The 21112-nt window shown below is 41.0% G+C and overlaps 1 protein-coding gene across 1 annotated transcript; it reads left to right on the plus strand.

The window, feature by feature from the left end:
- Nucleotides 1–453: 453 nt before the first annotated feature.
- Nucleotides 454–20942, plus strand: nudt14 (nudix (nucleoside diphosphate linked moiety X)-type motif 14; the record flags this gene model as incomplete). Its single annotated transcript, XM_083898311.1, has 5 exons — nucleotides 454–534; nucleotides 10874–10917; nucleotides 16100–16164; nucleotides 17112–17412; nucleotides 20693–20942. The coding sequence occupies 5 exons, from the start codon at nucleotides 454–456 to the stop codon at nucleotides 20940–20942; spliced, it is 741 nt and encodes a 246-aa protein (XP_083754437.1).
- Nucleotides 20943–21112: the final 170 nt, after the last annotated feature.

Here is a 21112-nt window from a genome sequence, read left to right on the forward strand (position 1 = left end):
ATTTTTCTTATATTTTGATACTTTTGCTGATATCTTTTTTTTGCATTTTTCCTAGTGTTGTGAATAATGAGTTGCATGGTGTTTGTTGACTGTGTGTTAACCTCCATAATATTACAAATAAAACAATTATTAATTATTATTATTCATATTAATATGAATATTAATTATTAATATTCATATTAATAACAATAATAATATTACTACATACAGTCAAATATCAGCCCTGCTGTGGAAACATATATCATATTAGTAAATATGTAAAATATAGTGAATAGTCTACAGTTTTCATGTGAGTAATTATGAGTTATTTCTGATTTTCTGATGACTTCATTTTTCCCCAGTCTCATGACACTCGCGCATGTGGCTCGTGGGTCCTCTCCGGGCTTCCGTAGGCATTCCTTCACTGTCAGTGCACTGTGACAGACAGCCATCGCTGAGCCCAAAGTGTGAACTATGGAGGAAATTAACAACATTGAAGTGGTTCCGTGCACACAGTCCGACTATCTGAAGCCGCTCCGGGTCCAATACAACCAGGTGAGCTGTGTCCTTTCTCTCCTAACCTTTCACAGGAGGCTGCTTGGACGCTGCAGGCTAATTCTGCCCTCCCCCTTCATTCATTTAGCGGCTAGCAGGCTAGCCTAGCCTGGGCTAGCATAACATGAATGTAGTATGAGCTCAAACACGGACTCGGACACGCAGCAGTTCGTCCTCAGTTTGTCCACAAATTACACAAATGTCACGTTTGCTATTTTAACTTATCCACAAATGGCGACGCGGACGCTGCCACTGTGTTTGCGGTTATGCAGTGGTGGCTATTAGGTACAGCTACATGCTAGCATGCTAACGTTAGCTCACATCAGAGGGGTTTTATTTTGGGGGTTTGTGGGGCACGTAAACGTTAGCACATGCGTTGTATTACGTTGAGTTGTAACGTAGTTAACGGTGTTTTGTGCTAGTAAAGCATGTTATGTTGCCTTGTGTGTGTGTGTTGTGTGTGTGTCAGAGATCTTCACTTAACAGATTTATTTTGGGAACACAGTGGAGCGGTTTCCCTTTAAAACCGGGGAAGATCTTATTGGAACACAGTTCAAACTCAGTATTCACCGCATTATAATGAACATTTAAAGAAAATACCCCAGGAAATTGCAGTTAATATTAGTTTTGCCATGTCACTGTCTTATATTTCACCTGAAAATGCTATTATTGAAAAAATGGAGGCTGCCTGCATCATTATTTGGTGTCTGTTCACTCGCTGCAGAATTTTATTTTCAGATTCAGGAAAATTAATTCATCCAGCCCACACATTTACATACATCCACACAGGAAAGGTAAAACCAGCGTGTTGTGCAAACTCAAGGTGCACAGTGCCAAAGTCAAGCACAGTAAAGATCAGAGATCGAGAAAAATATTGTCAGTAAAACCCAGAAAAACCTGACAAACTACCCAGCGTTCAGCTGTTAAATCGCTGAGCAAATGTTTTTGTGTAACAGTTTTATCTGTTTGACCAAGGGCAGCATTTCAAACAGATAGCGTCTGCAGTGGGATGGATTTTTAAATAAATCCTCAACCAGGGACTCTCACTGTTCTCATTTGATCTTTGTGTCTATTTCCATGAGTAATCTATACAATAAGACTATTCTAATAGAATATAATTGACTCAAATTGAATAATTGTCCGTGGATGCAGCCTCAACATGAGTACAGAGCAGGAGGAGAAAAAAAACCCTCATAATTATTGCTGCTAGGCAAAAGATGATGTATGAAACAGGTATTTATATAACTCTATACGTCTAGGTGAAGTTATGTACATGATTACCACCATAGAGTGAAATCAGTCTTGACAGGTTATCATTCAAGTGTCTCTCTATTATCTTATCTGCCCTTGCAGTGCTGCACTGTAAAGATTGAGATGCCCTCAAGGACATAAGCTCAGTACTGAACCACCACAATATAGCAGATGTTCTGTCAAGTGCTTGTTTGTGCAGGTGTTACATCTATAGGTGTTTTTCACAACGCAAATTTTGTGTCTTGTACAAGTTTACAATTATTTTGATATCAATATTTCATTGTATAGCAGTAAACGCGATGCATTCGCACTCCCAAATGTGCGACTAAAATCTTAAAGATGTAAATTCAGCCTTGTTTTTGTGAGAAATGAGCCTTTGATCATAGAGAAAACAAAGTGTGGCGACAGTGTGTTGTGATGATTTCTGGCACAGAGAGAGAATTGCTTCCTTCCCCAGATATAGGCAGTCGTCCAGGAGTAATATAATTTTAGATTTCACAATGTTTGTGCAGTTTCTATGTTACTGGGTTAGAGAGTCTGCTGCTGCTGCTGTGCAAAATCTGAGAAATTGGAGTGAAACATACTCAACTTAGCCCATTCCAACTGGTCACAAACACAGTTTACTCCTGGGCTACTACTACTTCTACTTCTACTACTACTTCTACCTCTGCTACTTCTCCTATTACTACTACTACTTAGTCCTCTTCTACTACTTCTACTACTACTTCTTAGACTTCCCTTACTTCTTCTTCTACTTCTAGTACTGCAACTACTACTTCTACTTCTACTACTTATTCTATTACTACTACTTCTTTGACTTTTCCTACTTCTACTACTACTGCTTCTACTTCATCTACCTCTACTACTTCTCCTACTACTATTACTACTTATTCCTCTACTACTATTCCTACTACTACTTATTCCTCTTCTCCTACTTCTATTACTACTTCTTCGACTTCCCTTACTTCTTCTTCTACTACTGCAACTACTACTATTTTTTACTACTTATTCTACTTCTCCTACTACTACTACTACTATTACTAACTACTTCTACTAATGCTACTACTTTGACTACTTAGTCTACTACTAATTCTACTACAACCACTACTACTTTTACTAATGGTTCTACTACTTCTACTTCCTCTTCTACTAATGCTACTAATACTACTACTTCTTCTACTACTTCGAGCCATTTCTGGTGCAGTATCCATTAATTTTTCCAGGCCTTTAGCATAGCTGTTTTAGCATTTTTGTACGTAGCAATCTTACTTTTAAAAACATGGGGATGGTGCTTAATATAATTGATTTCACTGGATCACGTTAATGGTGTTGCAGTGGCTAGCATTGTTGCCTCACAGCAAGGAGGTCATTGGTTTGGATCCCGTTTCAACTGAGGGCCTTTTTGAGTGGAATTTGCATGTTCTAAAAATATGCCGTTTAGGTTAATTGGGCATTGTGAATTGATCAAAGGTGTGAGTGTGAATGGTTGTTTGTACTGTGATTGTCTCCTGCTTAATCCTCCACATGAGTGTTGTAGGGGGGCTACAACACTCATGTGGAGGATTAAGCAGTAGAAAATGATTGAAATGGAAGAGGTGCTAATATTTGGAAGTAAGAAAACATTTAAAAAAAATCTGCAGTGGGTGCACACCTCTGATTTTAAGAAGCCCCTTTGTAACGTCGCCTCAAATCTCAAGTACCGTGAATCACACCTGTGATGGGCGTCATGGGGTTAAGCTTGTCAGGAGAATGGCGAGCGGGTTACGACAGCAGATGGACGACAAAAGAGACGACGGTGGACTGAGTGCCCACTCTTTCATCCTCCTCGTCTCTCCTGTGCAGCCCAGGAGGGGCTTGTTCGGGGGGACTCCTCACAAAAGCTCTTTCAGTCACACCGAGGGAGCATCTCTTTCCCCGAACCTTTTCATGTTCATGAGTACATCTGCAGCCCAGCCACTGGTCACTAACCCAGATCTGCACAGAGAAATACACACTTTGTGTAAGTGCCACGTGTAAGAGGCTCTCGTCGTCATTAGTCTTTATCGCTGTTTTGTCTCCTCGCTCTACAGAGCAGGTGATTTTTCCCTCGTTGACTCTGGGAAGCCCCTCTCATCTCTGGTTCAGATCCTCCGGTCCCTCAACACCAACGCTGAACCACAGGTCGACACTTAAAGCGGCATAATTGCCTCCCATTTAGCCATTATAATGATTTGAATTATTCATCCAGAATTATTTATCCCGACCCCCTTCACCTTCACCTTCGTCGACTGTAATTGAAACACATTTTCTCACATGAATAAATATTTATTGGCTTGAATGGCACACGTGTGTATGTAGTGTAGGTGGAGCTATGATATTCTGCATATGAAAAACTTTGATTTCAGGTGCTATTTTACAAAACCCTCTACCTCATATAGTTAGTTTTAATAGTTTTAATAGTTCAAAAATGGGCAGATAGGTATTTTTTGCACATATTCGTGTAAAACATACCGTGTCACAGGAGGCTGCTTGGACCCTGCCCTCCCCCTTCATTCATTTAGCGGCTAGCAGGTTAGCATAACATGAATAAAGTATGAGCTCAAACACTCGGACGAGCAGTTGTTTGTCCACAAATGACACAAATGTCACATTTGCTATTTTAACTTTTCCACAAAAGTTAAAGCGACGCTGCCACTGTGTTTGCAGTGATGCAGTGGAAGCTAGTAGGCAGTATGCTAGTATGCTAACGTTAGCTCACATCAGAGGGGTTTTATTTTGGTGTTTGTGAGGCACGTAAACGTTAGCACATGCGTCGTATTAAGTTGAGTAGTAACGTAGTTAATGGTGTTTCGTGCCAATGAATCATGTTATGATAAGTTGTTTTAATGGTTAGTTTTGATTGTCCACAGAGAAAGATTCATTAATGTTGTAAAGGTGGATTTGAGGACAGTTAGTGTCACAGAAGAGGACACAGGACAGGACAGGTGAACCCTAAAGAATAAGAACATTTAAGTGGAAACGCATTAAGTGAGAAGCATTAACAATCAGTTAAACAAGTGTACCTAATAAAGTGGGCAGTGAACATGTGTACCAGGCATATAAGAAACAATACAAAGTATAACATGTAGATGAAATACAAAAAGAAAAATGAAATTGAACAAACACTTAATAAGGAAAGCGTGCAAAAATAAGGAATAAAAATAATGCAACAAAATCTAACCCAGTGAACTTCTGTGCACACATGTTAATGTGACAGGTTAATGGCTCTCTGTAGATTTTCACTAGAGGACACACAAGTCACATGGGTGTGTACGTGAACACACAGTGTGCATGTGTGTGTCCTTGACAGTTGCACTAACGAGGCCGATTTAATGCTGCCGATCCTGTAATTCAGCTTCACTCTCTGAATGCAGGCGCAGATGCTTTTTTTTTGCCATTGTCGTCATTTTTGTTTTGTTTTCTTTAAACCTTGCCGATCATTAGTTCACTGGTTGTAATGGGTGTATCGTACTTGTGCTATTCTTTGTCGAGGCTGCAGAAGAGGACACAAGACAAATCCAGAAATAAAAAGGAGAATCAGGGAGTGCTCTGTTGTATTTGAGGAGGTAGTTAGGAGTAGATTTTTTTTTCTTCCTCTTGCAGCTGCCAGCTTTATAGTGGATCTAGGGAGGTGTGTGCGTGTGTGTGTGTGTGATGGTTATTAGACTTTAAGCACCTAAAAGATCAAGACCATACATCCCTCCCTACAATGGCCATTCACACAGGAGCATTTTCTGATGTCCAAAGCCAGAGGGACCACATTAATTTCAAGGTCCCACTCCTGCCTTCTCTCCCTCTCTCTCTCGCTCTCTATGGGCTAATCTCTCTGTCGTAATCCATGTCAGCCATGATTCTCCGTCTCCCCTGGGCCATTCAACCTGAACGCCGCCCTCCCCTTCTCTCAGCAAGTGGCCCGAGTAATGAGGGGAACCCCACCATCTGTGAGTGATGACAGGATCCTGGAGAGGGAATACGTGTAATGTGTGTGTGTGTGTGTGTGTGTTTGGTGACACATTCATGGCGAGTGGCTTCACCTCAAAGGAAGTTATCATCCTTATCAAATTAACTGTAATATTCTCATGTGATTACTGTAAATGAACCAAACCGCAATCAAGATGTTTACACTTGTAATTGTGTCTAAGTGACTTGTCTTTTATTATTTCGGCAACACATATTTTTCACTCTGTATTACCCCATTAACCTGCCTGCAGATTATTTGTTATTATTATTTATTTTATATATTACCATTAATAATCAGTTCTACTTAGTTTTGCTTATAGTAATAATAAAAAGGAGACATGTTATTATGTCCCAGTTTGATGCCAAAGAGATTCAGTTTGGTGTCATTTACTAGTGCTGCAACTAACAATTATTCTAGTGAAGTTTGTCAAACCTGGATACGTCTTGTTTTGTCCACAATAATGATTTCTTTGTTATGCGGAGCAAAGAAACAAAGAAAATATTCACATTTAAGAAGCTAAAACAATAAGAAATCTCGTGTTAATCATGAAAAAAGCTTCAAACCGATTAATCGATTATCAAAATAGTTGACGATTCATTTAGTAATCGTACACAAAATTGCTAAAAACGATCTATTTGTTATATATTCTTGTTATTCTTCCAGTAAGGTAGAACGCGGTGCAAAATCAATATAATTAAAGTACCATTTGTGTTTTTGTTGTTGTGACAACATCTGGACTTTTCCGACGTTGCAGCCTACTTTTATCCCCCATTGCGTCGTAAGTTTTAGCGACATGACCGGGCAGAGCATCTCTCCTGGTGTCTTATATTATCATTAGCTCAGGGGGAATTATATATCCTATAATTTCACCTGTAAAAATACTCAGCGACAGGAAAAAAGGGATCATGCTCATTCATTATTTACCAAGCACTCTTGACAAAGCAAGCAAGACATGAGAAGTGCAGCCCTGCCTCAGTCAACGCTGGTGATTTATCACACACGCCTTCACACTCGCTTTGCTTTCATCGATGAAAAGTGAGAGGGGTGCGGCCGACTCAGCCTCGCGGAGGAATGATGTGTATGTTGATGCTCGCGCTCTTTGTTGACATGACAGGATTTTTGAGAGGGCAATTACGCCGGGTTGACTTGGACGTGACTTTTGACGACATGACTGCGCAGCGAGGAGCTTCGGCGTTGTCAGCACTTTAGCGGTGACTGACGGCGAGCCATCGCATCTGTCCGCATCATCCTTACCTCATCCTCTCGTTGTTTGAGGTCACAGGGATTCACGCAAACTGCAGTTTTAGTAAATTTAACCTCAATCTGCTGCAGGAAAATGCGTTGTTCATGATATTTGCTCTTTTACACACACATTATATGCATTCAAATGTATTGTTTCCTATATACAAGAGCATATCGGTGTGTTTTCCACACATTCTTGTAAATATATCTAGTACAAAAAGTTGTGTTCAAGAATATACAGTAGATAAATACTAACAATCATCATTTCAGCTTATTAAACGTGACTATTTTCCCGGTTTCTTTGCTCCTTGTAACAAAGAAAGTGTTGAAACTGAATAATTTTGGTTTCATCATCAATACTTCTCTAGAGCTGAAACGATGAATCGATGACTAAATTAATCGTCAACTATTTTGATAATCGATTAATCGGTTTGAAGTTTTTTCATTATTACAACAAGAGTTCTGATTTGTTTTAGCTTCTTAAATGTGAATATTTTCTTTGTTTCTTTGCGCCACATAACAAAGAAATCATTAAAACGGCATTTGAGAACATAGGCATTTCCAGGTTTGACAAACACTGATCAACGTTTTTTAATTTTCCTACATTTTATGCACCACGATACATTGATTAATCGTGAAAATAATCCACATATTCATCAATTATGAAAATTGTTGCATAGTAAATTGGTCAGTAGTTGCAGCCTTATATTTGAAAGACATTTATTTAGTTTTAAGCCCATTGTTTTCACTATGAAAGATGTTTTCTTTCCTCTGTGTGTAAATGTGAATCATTTTTGGTCATCTTGATCCCGACAAAGCTTTTAAAGTACACGAAGATGATCCCGGAGTAAAACTAAACCACAACTAAACCTACACAAACGTTGGCTTCACGCTCTCATTTCACACCACAACGTTACGGTTAATGATGCGTGAACAGCATTATCCTAGCTTGGCTTCACATTCAGGCCATGTGGTGGTGAACTGTTAGGTCATGCACCAGTCAGTCGTTCATCTGTTTGTTGATATGATTTACGCCGGTCTTCATTAGCTCCATCTCGCCCTCTCTTGTTCTGTACCCAGGGTTAGGGTTAGAAACTGGGAATTTGTGTAGTTGATTCGGGAATTTATTTCTTTGTTCTCTGACATTAATAGCAACCAAATATGTAGTTGATGAAATGGAAAATACATGAACATAAGCTTCCACAAAGCTGTAATTATCATGTTTTGATAAGTTATGAGTTACTGGTAATATTTTGACAGAATTTTGCCTACAGCGCAGTATTTTTACAGTAGCAACTTAACTAAGCTTTTTATCGCGTTGTCTTTAGATATTTTTTGTGAATGAAGCATGTCATCAACAAGCCTTTGGCAAGAGGCAACTCCCTCGCAATTTGTAATTAAATGCAATTAAAAAACTGTGTGTAAATAATTAATTAATTCCATCCAGTTAATAATATAAAGGTTTCCCATAGTAGCTTTGGCACGGTGGCTTCAAGCCTGTTGATGCAACAGTCGCTCTATTATGCCCAACCATGTCTCGCCTCTGGTGCCTCCAATTCTGTGCAATTAACTCACCATTTTACCTCCTCCCAATGCTTGGGTGGCAGTGGAACTGCACCAACACCCTCGCACACAACAAGGTGCATCTGTCGTAGGTAAAAATAAGCCTTTTATCAGTCTGAACGAGCTTGTGGTTGGACAGAAAAAAGCGGTAGGCCTAAATTTGAATCGAGGACATGTTTCCTCAGGCATAGTTAATGTAGGGCAACTTACACATATTTAGATTGCCTGTAATGTAATGTGGTGGAGTTGTACTGCTTAATGGCTACGTAGTGCTATAGTAAAGCAAGACAAGTGCATACAGTTGGATTCCACTGTTAACAATAAACCTTGATTTTTAGTACGACCGCACGATCGTATTTTAATAATGATCATGTTTTGGCTTCGGTAATGAAAATGTGCGCTCAGACTAAGGAACTATTCCCATGTCACGCAGCTCCAAGTGGAACTTTTGCCAGTTTTTCTACGAAGCTTCCACTTCATCCCCCTCTCCTGGCCGTGTGCATTTGCAAGCCGTGGAGCCATGTCCACGCCGATGGAAGAACGGCCAACCGCCCACTGAAAAACAAACCAGCAACAGACATCTTGGCCGAGCGATCGCTTTTTCAACAGTAGCAAACATCGAAAAAATGCCAATAGCAACGGCAAGAATGCCGGGTTGCCGTTTTGCATGCTTCGTTGTTTTTTTTGTAAAAAGTCGGTCCGACGTTAACTCGTGTGTGGCCCCCTCGCTTGGTCAAACGGTCGCTTCCGCTTCCTCTGACAACGGATTTCTCTGCTTCTTTTTGCCAGCTCTTCCATGATGAACGTCTTAAAAAAAACAAAAAACTATCGCTGCTTTGATCTTATAGCCAATACCTTGTTAGGGTGTGTGGGAGTTTGTGTAGTGCCGTAAGATGATAAGCGTTTCTCACAAGACGGTGTTGCAAGGCTGGTTTCCTGCTAACAGAGAGTGGAGACGGCCTACAATCTCCCCACAACAAGCCCTTTAACCATCATAATGACGCCAAAGCTGGAAAATGAAGTACCTGAGGAACAGTTGGGGATGTGTGGTACACAATAATGCACCATCTCGACATCGAGCAATAGAGCTAGTGGAGCTGTAAGTCGATAATTCCGCTGATTTCTTTGGATATGGACTCACAGCAAACACATTTTGTGTATAAACCATGTTCGTGCATTATAAGCAGTTTTGACACCAAAAGGGCCAATAAGAACCACGTCTACCGAGTTTGGCGACCTGAACTTTGCCTGCTCTCGCTTCATCCGGTGTGAATGAGAATGAACCAGATTATCAGGGCGGTGATCAGATTGTCCTTTCACACTTCCTGCAGAGAGTAACGAGCCAACCCTTCATGCGGCGTTTGTGCCACTGCCCACAGGTTTACGATCTCGTACGCCAGCGTCTCCGATGAGCTCTTTTGTGCCGAGCGCACACACCTGCATCAAACTCTCGCTCCTGGAAAGTTACTAAAGGTGTGAGCAGCAGCGCCGCGTCCTCTTGATGTGTGGATGTGACCATGGGGCATGAAAACACTTAGTTACAACTTCTGTCTATTCAGCTGCTCGGTGATTACAGGACGTGTTTCTGCAATTAGTCATCAGGAATCCCTCCCTGCAACTCAATCCAGTTTGGATTTGCATTGCTTTATTAGAGGTTATATAAGAAGCGGGCACAGCAGGAAATCCCTCACAGTAAAGAACACTGGCTCCATAAATACTTACCTTTTATTGGCAGCATTTATTTGAAGTTAACAGTAAATCATATTAGCCACACTGGTAGCACACACATCGCCTTCTTTTCACATGTGTTGACAAAGCAAAATGTAATGCAGCTCTATTTTATTTCACATTCGACAAAGTAAAAGCGTGTCATCTGATGCAGGCAGTGTGCTTTTCCTTTGACTTTGCATCTGCACATGTTTTCATTAGGTGTGGCCGGTGATAGAACTTCAGCGTGCCCAAGCAGGCATCGCTTATTGGGTCGTTGTTGTGATTACACTTAAAAGAAATGAGATGATTTGACATCCTGCCATATACAAAGTCACATTGAACAAAGTGGGCGAGAAGTGGTGGTGGTGGTGGTGGTGGTGCACTTTAATTCATCTTATCTCACTGAATGTTGTTTTAGAAATGGAATCCAAAAGCATTACATTTGGAGTTAATTGCAGTTGATTGTTCAAGGTCTTACTGATGTAATGTTTTTGGATAACTGTGAATAGCGTGAATGAAAATCCCCCACTGATGCAGTATATTGTTGGATGGTTGAGTTTGCCTTAATTGTGTTTTGTGTTTGTTCCTTCACAGAATGGCACAAAGAAAACCTGGGACTTCGTGCAAACCCACGACAGGTAAAACACACATTTCATTCACTAGTGCTGAAGAAAAGCAGTGCGAAACATTTGATTTTGCAAAAACACCAATTACATTTAAGGTTTTTGCTCACCAGATACATCTTTGTGTGATTTATTCACATGGTAATAATATTTATAGCGTATCTGAATCCAATTGAGCAAAGCTTTCACGTCAGCGGTGGAATTCAGTTGAGCAATGTTGCGACCTTTTTATTGTTTCAGACGAATGTGGATTTTATCTAAGTTTGTGCTTCAGGCGGGCACAGAATGTGTATTGATGATGATATGACTTGAATGTTCAAATTAGAAAGTGCACACAGCTTGGACTATTAAACAAACATGACCTCCATCAAGTCTTCAAACTGTTTGACAAACATCCTAATGTCCGTTTTGAGGCAATGAAGTGGTAAAGGCCACTTGGCTTGGGTGTCATCTACTGCTTCTCCTTTGAGGATGACGGACGGAGAAGCTGGAGCTCCTCTCACTTGACATTGGGCAAGTCTTTCATCACATGTCCTTAAATAATAATGAAATACTGCGACTGTGGTTTCAGACCAGCTTTTCTTGGTTAGTCCCACAATCGTGTTCTGCTCCCATTCCTCAGGCAGGACTCGTCTTTTTTCTGTGTTCTAGTGCCCTGTTATTCTACTTGTGGGGAATGGCTATAAATGTCTGAGCTTCACAGGGGACACTGTAAGAGAAATATCACACATTTGTGTCAAATCCCCGGGTTCCTACATTCTGTTTTTTGCCCAGGATGCCGTAATGTCCCGAGGCCGGTCTCAGGCCATTTAAGCCCTCTTTCCTCCACTCCTGACCCCAAAAGAGGTCCCTGTGAAAAATCGTACCACCGAGACAAAAGCAGTAAAGAAAATACAGCCCATGGGAACGTCCAGCTGTTCCTCAGGTGGAAATTCTCCCAATGTGCGAGTCCCCCATTAGCCTGCGTTTGAATGGAGCCCAGGACTGTTTTGCTTTTTTGTTTAAGAATGCGTGACATTTTCTTCTCAGTCGGGGCAAAAAATGTGAAAGACAGATTTGAACAAAGACGACTGAGCACTGATTCTGTGCAGAATCCTCACCGTTAACAGCCAGTTCCTATAGGTTTCACAAGCATTCACTTTCAACCTTACTTTTTTGTCCCTGACCAAGACTTTAAGATGTATTCTCTTGGTAGGATTTGGTTGTAGACCCATTCTAAATGTACAAAAACACATTTTGTCTTTGTTACCATCCATTAATCCATTAGTTTCCCACCACTTTTACTTGAGTATATTGATAACATAAGTAAGGCAGTCCCAGAAGTCCTTAACCTCAATCATCACCTCCAGCTCAACTGTGTTTCCAAATATCATAGATATCTAATCTCTCCAACATGTTCTGGTTTGTCACTTCATTTTGCTCGTTTCCACACGATGGACCCAAGAGTTTTTCCTTTAATTGTCCTTCAGAGCATAATAGGACATGTAAGACCACTGGGTCAGAGTGAATACTTGCCTCATTTTGGACACTAGAGTAAAGGCTGGCTGCAGATTGGTAAATTGCGAGCTGTGACCTCTTAACTCTTTATAATCTGGCACAATCTGACTTTACCACTGATAAAATAGCAGTTCAACCACATTGAACCCTCCCCATAAGATACATAAAAGTCACCTATTCAATTTTGTTTGTGTTTTCCATTAAAAGTCACACTTTTATTCATCAAAAGAGTTGCAAAATGAATAGAAAATATAATCAAGACATTGACAAGATTAGAAATAATGATTTTTTATTCAAACTTAAAGAACCAGCTAAACTGTTTTCAGATGTGCTAACTTAACTGCACAAGGGTTTTTAAGGATTTTCTAATCATCCCATAGCCTTCTAACTCATTTAGCAAACACAATGTCCCATTAGAACACTGGAGAGATGCTTGCTGGAAATGGGCACCTATGTACATATTCCATTAAAAACCAGACGTTTGCACCTAGAATAGTCGTTTACCACATTAACAATGTATAGAGTGATTCATTTAATGTTATATTCATTGGAAAACAGGTGCTTTTCCTTAAAAAATAAGGACGTTTCTAAGTGACCCCAAACTTTTGAACGCTTGTGTATACTGATTTGGCAAAGTCCCCAGTGCTTCATTATTTTGCCACCTCTGTGTTTACGGGCATGTTTGCACAGCGGTGCTTGTTTATTACAGAGAGAGTCACTTTTAATGAGAGTCGGAGTAAACGTTTGAGGGAATAGTTTCAATCAATTTGTAACACACAGGTAGTTCACATTTCCAATGGGCACCAATGGTTTCCAGGAGCTTTGAAAGCGGGGGAAAAAACATGCAGCTTTACTTAATTGGAGAGTGATTAATCATATTTTAGATCAGAGGAAGATAATTCGATAACTTGAGGGGTAACAATTATGACAAGCGGTGTGTACAAAACATTTTTTAACTTACAAGACCTACAGGCAAGTTTGGATTGTCGAGTTTGTCGGGCTTGCGTTGTTGCTTCATGTTTGGTATCGATGACGGGATTATGAAGAACTTCTCCTGGTTTTCCCCCGGTACAACAAGAACACGGTGATAATATAATAATTGTGTAAAAAGAACTGCCCTTAATCCTTCTCCTCGCATGTCTGCCATAACACAGTTGTTCCGGGCCAGCGAGAAGCTCTGCCGAGAAAAAAGTCAAACTGTGCGTGAAAAGTCCTGAGCGTCCATTTAAACCTGCCTCTTGGTTAAACCATTAGAAAGACTGTTTTTCAGTAGGAAGCTGTAGAACAGCAGTAATGGTGTGGAACAGCACTGCAGGACCCAGAACTGCCTCCAGGGACAGCTTTCATGCCACAGGCGTGTGTGGTCCACTTTTGGGCTAAATCTGCCATATTACCTTATCCATTCATGTGGTCTACAGTTGAGTTGTGGTGGGGTTTTTTCTTTTCAGATTTGGGCCCAAGAAAAAGTGGTTTTATGGTGGGTTTCCATTGCTTGCTCACTTGTCAGGCAGATGGAAGTATTGGAATTGTATGTTCATGTAACTGGTTGGGCTGTAGATGCAAGGAAAACTGTAGTATGATTTAAACAAACTATTGTGCTGTTCCGCAAAATACCTTTTATGAAAAGCCCACTGTCATTAATCTCAATTCAAAAGCTCTGCCTTTTGTGTCTCCGTATTCAGGTCAAACTGAAATGTGCACATGGATATATAGTGATGCACAATTTTCAATATTCCGTCTTCGAAGGTGTGCAGAAATGGGCCTGATAAAGTTACAATCATTCTGTTTGAACAATAAGATTGTTGTCCAACTTCTCGGCCTGGTTGAGCAGCGCTTGCTCGATGTTATCGGATATAGCAACGTGAAATTTAAGCTACGTTTCACCTGAAGTTTGAATGATAAACCTGTTCAATGAGAGACTGCTGAACAGGCTTTGACCCCAGGTGGGAAGCAGTTGCCAGGCAATGTGACAAGACATTTTATCAAGCAAGGACAAACCGGGTCAGCTGGCGCTCTTACATAATGTCAGAAACACACATTTTAAACGCACCCGTATGTATTACACACACATTATTAAATCAGTATTCCTGGTGCTGTAGCTAGGAACAAGTCATAAGAGCCACCATGGGAAAGACAGGGCAGGGCTTCCTGCCTCCTCAGACACATCCGCTTTCCCAGCACAGTCCCCGGGTCTCAAGTCTCCACTGGCTGCGACAGTCACACAGTTTTATATCAACACACACACACACACATTAACACAAAAAGAGAGGGAGGGAATAGAGCTGCCTATACACAATTTAATGGATGCTAGTGGAGAAGCATTTTAGTGCTGAGTCATTCAAACATTTTCAAATTTGATTTTATATCATATATTCTATGCATGTTTGTGACTGAAAAGTTAAGAGTGGCTGAATTCCAAAATAGTTTACGTAAATAGTGACGTATCTGTATGTATGCTACTGTGAGTGTATTGTTAGCATTAAAATCAACAGGTATACGTGTTTTACGTTGGACTATGTGAACAGAAATGATTGAACAATATTTGTAGGCTGTGTCCTTCACCAGAAATCTATCAGACCTGAGTGAGGGAGCATTTGTGTGTATACACCAGCAGCAGCGCTCTGCCAGGGTGAAGTGTTTATTCCATCAAACTGCTGAATTACCGGCTTTTTTGATCAGTAAATTCACTTCTGAGACTTTATTTGTGCGTCGCTTTGCGTCCTCCGTCATACTCCGATCCGTTTGCAGTCGTCTTGCTTTACTAGCACAATGTTATGGCTTAAAAGTAGTTGTTCGAACTCATTTGACAATGGATTGAATATAACAGACATTTAGTCGTATTCCAAAGTTGCGCACGCGTTTTACTTCACACGTTTGTGGCCATGAAGGTCTGAATGAATCTACTCCTACTCTTGTCCCAGAGAAGTTATTTAGTCATTATTTAGCATTCATAATTTCATTTAAATGGTAAATGGACTGTATTTACAGTCTTTTTTTTGCCATTGGCACCCATTCACTTGGTAACTTAACACTTAAAGGGTTAAGTGTCTTGCCCAAGGACACATCGGCATGTGGACGAGTGGAGACGGTGATTAAACCCACAACCTGCCAGTTGAAATACCTATTTTTTAGGGAGCTCATTTTGTTGGTCCGTTACATTTGAAAATCAGTGGATTCTACACTCTTAAAAATAAAAGTGCTAAGTAGAACCATATAAGGTTCTTCGGCTTGAACCCTTTTTGGCTCCAGGTAGAACCTTTTTATAAAGGTTCCACCTGGAGCTCTTTTGGAGGGTTCCACCAAGAACCCTTTAAAACCCTTTATTCAGGAAAGGAGTTTTAAAGGGTTCTCTTGGTCAAAATGGTTCTAACTGGAACCATTAGTGTTACCAAAACCCTTTCTTCGGGAAAGCAAATGGTTCCAGGTAGAACCTCAGCCCTTTTGGAACCCTTATTTCTAAGAGTGTATATCGGTAAAGGTTAATTTACCGGTAAAAGTATTTTAGCTGAGTCATGTTTGTTTCTTCTTTATTGGATCATAGTAGGTGAATGATGTTTCTGAAATGACTTGTTAAAGTTGAGGTATCAGCACAAATGTGTTTCTAGTTAAAAAAAACCACTGTATTACACTGATATTGTATCACTAGGTTCTCAAAGTTGTGACCTCTCTCTAACACCGTATTTTTCCTCTTTTCCCTCAGTGTATCAGTGCTGATCTTCAACACCACCTCACATTGTTTTGTCCTCGTCAAGCAGTTTCGTCCAGGTACGTTTTCATCACACGCCAACAACACACGCCCGCTCCACAACCGTTAAGTCGTTTTCCCGTCGTCACCGTCTCTCATCGAGATTGTTGCATTATATCCTGTGGGCACTTTCACTAGAAAAGCAGTACATTACAACCCCTGTTTATTCAACTCGAGTCTTGATAACAATGCAGATTCAGAAATAGACGGCGTGAGGGCCCCCCTGTTACAAAGCGTCCCAACCTCCTTTGTCAGAAGTCACCAGGGATTGTTCCACAGTGCACTGTGCTAAATTCAAGGAAGTCTGGGCACTGATATACTGATATATTTTGTTCCTCCGCTCTCTCGCTGCTGCGAGGGAAACAAATCTGCTGCTTTATCTGAAAGAAATCAGAGTTTGTCTGCAGCTAAGAATGGCATTCATCTTTTTTAGGCGGGGAGTGAACGGCATATCCATCTGTTTACTGATATCAGAAAACACATTTGTGGAGATTATGTTTGAGTTATTGAGGCTTGAGAGTTTTTCCCTCCGGCCTTTTTAATTAGTGTTTGCAACAACCCTTAATTTAACTGTGTCCAGCATGAATTTGTACAATTTTAACCAGGTTTATTTATTTTCATAATCGACTGATCTGTCGATTATTTTCACGATTAATCGATGAATCGCTTGGTCCATAAAATGTCAGAAAATGCTAAAGAATGTTGATCAGTGTTTGTCAAACCTGGAAATGACGATGTTCTCGAATGTCTTGTTTTGTCCACAAACCAAAATGATTCAGTTTTTAATGATTTCTTTGTTATATGGAGCAAAGAAAACAAGCACTAGTTAGAATCAATAAATAATTATGTGTTTAAGTGTCTTTTTTGGATATATACGTTTGTCAATTTGATGCATTTAAAAAATAAAAAATAATAATACCTCTTCAACTTAAGGAATAACAAAACATTCTTTGTTTTCTCCCACCAGCTGTTTACATGTCTGAGTGGGAAAGGACCAAAAGGCAGCCGCCAAAGTCTGCAGAGAAAACCGACGAGGGCTCCGCCGAGGCAGCGGCCCCGGCCCCCGAGTCCTCGGAGGGCCAGTCGGCATCGAAGGGCCAGAGCTCCTCTCAGTGGCCTCCGGCCTCGACGGGCATCACGTACGAGCTCTGTGCCGGACTGGTGGACAAACCGGACCTCTCCCTGGAGGAGATCGCCCGGCAGGAGGTGCTGGAGGAGTGTGGCTACGACGTACCTGTGTCCAAGCTGAAGAAGATTACTTCTTATAGGTGAGCTGGTTGTTAAAGCCATTCTGAACACAAAGAGCAGTGCTTTTATTACTATGAGATATAACCTACATTTGCAGCTTTGCTTCTTACTTATTGGTGTGGAATTCTCGTAAGCTTTTTTAATACGTGATCAAACGTCTCGATACCACCCAAGTCATACAAGCGTCACGCTCTCACACCTGTATTTTTTGAAGGAGCGGCAGGTAAAGACCTTTGGATTTGAATAGTTATTAGTTCCTGGAGCCACATCTGTATCCTAACCCAGCCGTCCACATCCTGATTCCAGACTCATGAAGTGTTAGCCACAATCTGGATGAGTCTGGTTGTTTTGCCCTTTGATGCTCGTTTCTATGGTTGTAAATACAGACGAGCCAAGTAGAGCTTTTAAGTTTAGGAATGTCATGGTGTCACGCAAAAGTAAAACACCAAAACAAAAACCAGGTCCTTAAAAGACAACATGCACGCAACGCTTTGTCTGTATATGTGATTAGTGAACAAAACAGTGTCATTTCACTTTATTTCACACTATGACCTGCTTCTCATCCACTATGGTAACAACTGTGTGATAAGGAAGTAATTGTATGGTTATATCATCTTATTCCTATAGTAATTAGAGCTGTCGTGGTTAAAGGATTTACACTGTGGTTAATGAAAGTGGTTCAACGGTATGGCTGGTGGTTACCGCGACAACCCTTATAGTAATCAGGACTTGTGATAATAGTCTAGTTAATTCTCTACTGGGTGATGTATGTTAGTATAAAAACTAGTGCTGGGCACAGTTTAACGCACGTTAATGCATGACGCGTTTCGGAAAAAATACGCACGTGACGTCATGTTTACGTGCCGCGACACCGGAGTCCAGGCACCGTTTACCAGTTAGCTCTATTAGCTGCATTAGCTCGTTTAGTGCCGTTAGCACACCTACAGTGGAACTGAAGCGGTCTGTTTATTAAAGGAAAAGAGCAGCGCTACAAATAACCAGCGTACCTGTGTACTGCTTATGTGTGCGCCTCTGTTTTTAAACTTTAGTGTTACTTTAGAGACTAATTTCAACAATCGAGAGTCACGTAAAAACATGACGTCGCGCGCATCTTTTTCCGGTCTGTCGTCACCGTTGACACCGTTAACCGCCGCTAACCTGTCCAGCACTAATAAAAACATTTTTAGAACCACTGCAACAATTGTTTTTTTTGCTCCAAAAACATCAAAATCATTGGAATTTTGAGGTTTGTAAAACACAGATGAATAAATTCAACTTTTTCTGACATGTAATCAACCAAATAGGAGGCGCGATATTTGTTAAAGCCAAAATATGGCGTCCAAATATAATATTTGATGAATTATTGTCTTGATCTCAACACATCTTATTCTACAGAGCCATTGTTTCCACAGATCTGCACAAATATCACACAGTAATCAGTTTAAAATATGTTTTTCATATGAAAATGAGAATAATGATGTAAAAAAAATGACCATTCCCTCTAATATCACGACTCGTATCGCAACGCAAACGTTGGATATAAGACAGTATTAGAAGACTCCATACCATATTGATAGGCAGGTAAAGGGCAAACCAGTGTGGAGTGATCCCAGGACAAAAATATTTGATATAAATGCATATTTTGTCTGTTGTCATTGGCACAATCGGAGGAAAATGTCTTTAATTAATCAAATCAAAATTCAAAATGATTCCCCCCGAAGTTGGCGGCTGACACTGTTTTGGAGGAAGCTGTAAAAGGATGAAATGTGATACGCGACGTGTGGTTTTGAAGTGAAGTGATAAGAAGCAATCCGTCTTTGTTAGTGTGACACGAAGAAGCTGCAGTGAGACGCCGAGAGCAGCTGAAAGTGTCCCACATCAGACACGCGGCAGCACCTGCGCAGCTTTGACCGACGTCTCCCGTAATCGCTCTTTTGATTTGACTGGCACACCTCCTGCAGCTTTGTTGGTGTCGTCTGTGGCCGCTGTTATGTGTGGGCTGCCTCCATGTTAACATCGATGAGTATCATCTTAACCCTCATGACCCCCACATGAGGGTGTTTTTGACAGCATTTGTTAACAGCAGCTAACCCCGGGTCAGAAAGTGACTTCACAAGAGCTCCGCTGTTATTGTAGGTTTCACGTTATCATAATTCAAAGAAAGAGATTACAGCGCTTTACGTTGTGATGATATTTCATTCAAGCGTTTACAGTGACAGCTTCACTCCAGGTCTTGTCAGATTTTAAAGAAATTGTTCAGGATGCTAAAATAATAAAATGTAAGGAACCTAGCACCAGCATCTAAAGGGTGGAGCTAAGCACACAGCAGTTTGATATTTGGTTGACAGTGAATCAACCCTTCCAGGCATCGACAGGAATGGGATGCATTTTGACAAAGAGAGGATTCAAGGCTCTTTTTTTAACGAATAATGTCAGTGCATTGCGTTGTTTACTTTGTCACATTCCTCTTGTTTCCTCGCATGTCAAGTCTTATCAAGTGAAGTCAAGTCAAGAACCTCATACAGACTGAGGAATAAATCCACAAAAATATGGACGAAACCTCAGGAAGAGCCACAGAGGCGATGTGCAGTCGGTGACACGTGGACGGAAGCAATTAAGGCAGATTACCAAACATTTGCAAAGAATAAAAACGTATAAATCACAGGAATGTAAAGCTGTGTTTCCGCCAAGTGGAACAGTCCAGTTATGTATTTTTTTGAGTGTCTGTTAGGACAAGTACTACATTAGCCAGCCCCAACCGTTCCATTCTTTGGTACCTTTCCATTGGGGGAGTAAAATGGTACGGTGCGGTCAAGGTCTGTCCACGACAATTGGCTGATTGCCCTCCCTTGCGATGGGTGCACATAGTAGTCTACAAGGTCTTGACGTCTTGTTGAGACAAACTGGGGGAAAAAAAAGAGCTGCTCGACGTCCTCCATTGTTTTCTGTTGTGTCACATTTGAAAATTTGTTCTTCAAACTATCGGCCTTTCACGTCCAATCTTGGACAACTTGTGTCCATTGGTACTGAGATACCGTTGACTGCATCCTGGTCGTCTGTCGTCTTGTCTTGTTATCTCAAGACTGTTTGGAGGGAGTCCTTTCAAATTTGGCCTTGAGATTTAAATGGGGCAGTTTTCGTGGTCAAAAGTCCACGAAAGTCTGGAAAAAACGGACGTTACCTGGACGTTAACTACCATGTGATTGTTCGGTTAGCTGTCAAACAGCATCGAACCTTTTCTACAATCTTTAAGTGCTAGAAATATGGAAACCAACCCTTCTTTTCCCCCTTCCTCCACAGGTCAGGTGTAGGTGTAACGGGCGCCAAGCAGACCTTGTTCTACGCCGAGGTGTCGGACGACAACTGCGTGAGCGCAGGTGGAGGTGAGCCGCGGGAGGGCGAGCTGATCGAGGTGGTCAATGTCCCGCTGCACGAGGCAATGACGTTCGCCTACGACGAGCGTTTACCCAAAACCATGGGCGTCCACTTTAGCTTCATCTGGTTCCATAATAACATGTCACCCAAGTACAAGATCTCGACTAATGTCTAACTAGAATTTACTAAAAAAAACAACAACAAAAAAAGTATTTTCGACCATTTGTTCCAAACTCAATGAAACACTGGCCCAGCACATCCATTCTTCCCCTCATGGCTCTTCGTCCTCTGTTGCCTTTTTGCATATCGGCACACGATGAAGGGTTTGGACCCATGTCCTGTTGC

The sequence above is a fragment of the Microchirus variegatus genome, assembly GCF_963457635.1.
Source record: "Microchirus variegatus genome assembly, chromosome: 12".
Taxonomy (NCBI): domain Eukaryota; kingdom Metazoa; phylum Chordata; class Actinopteri; order Pleuronectiformes; family Soleidae; genus Microchirus; species Microchirus variegatus.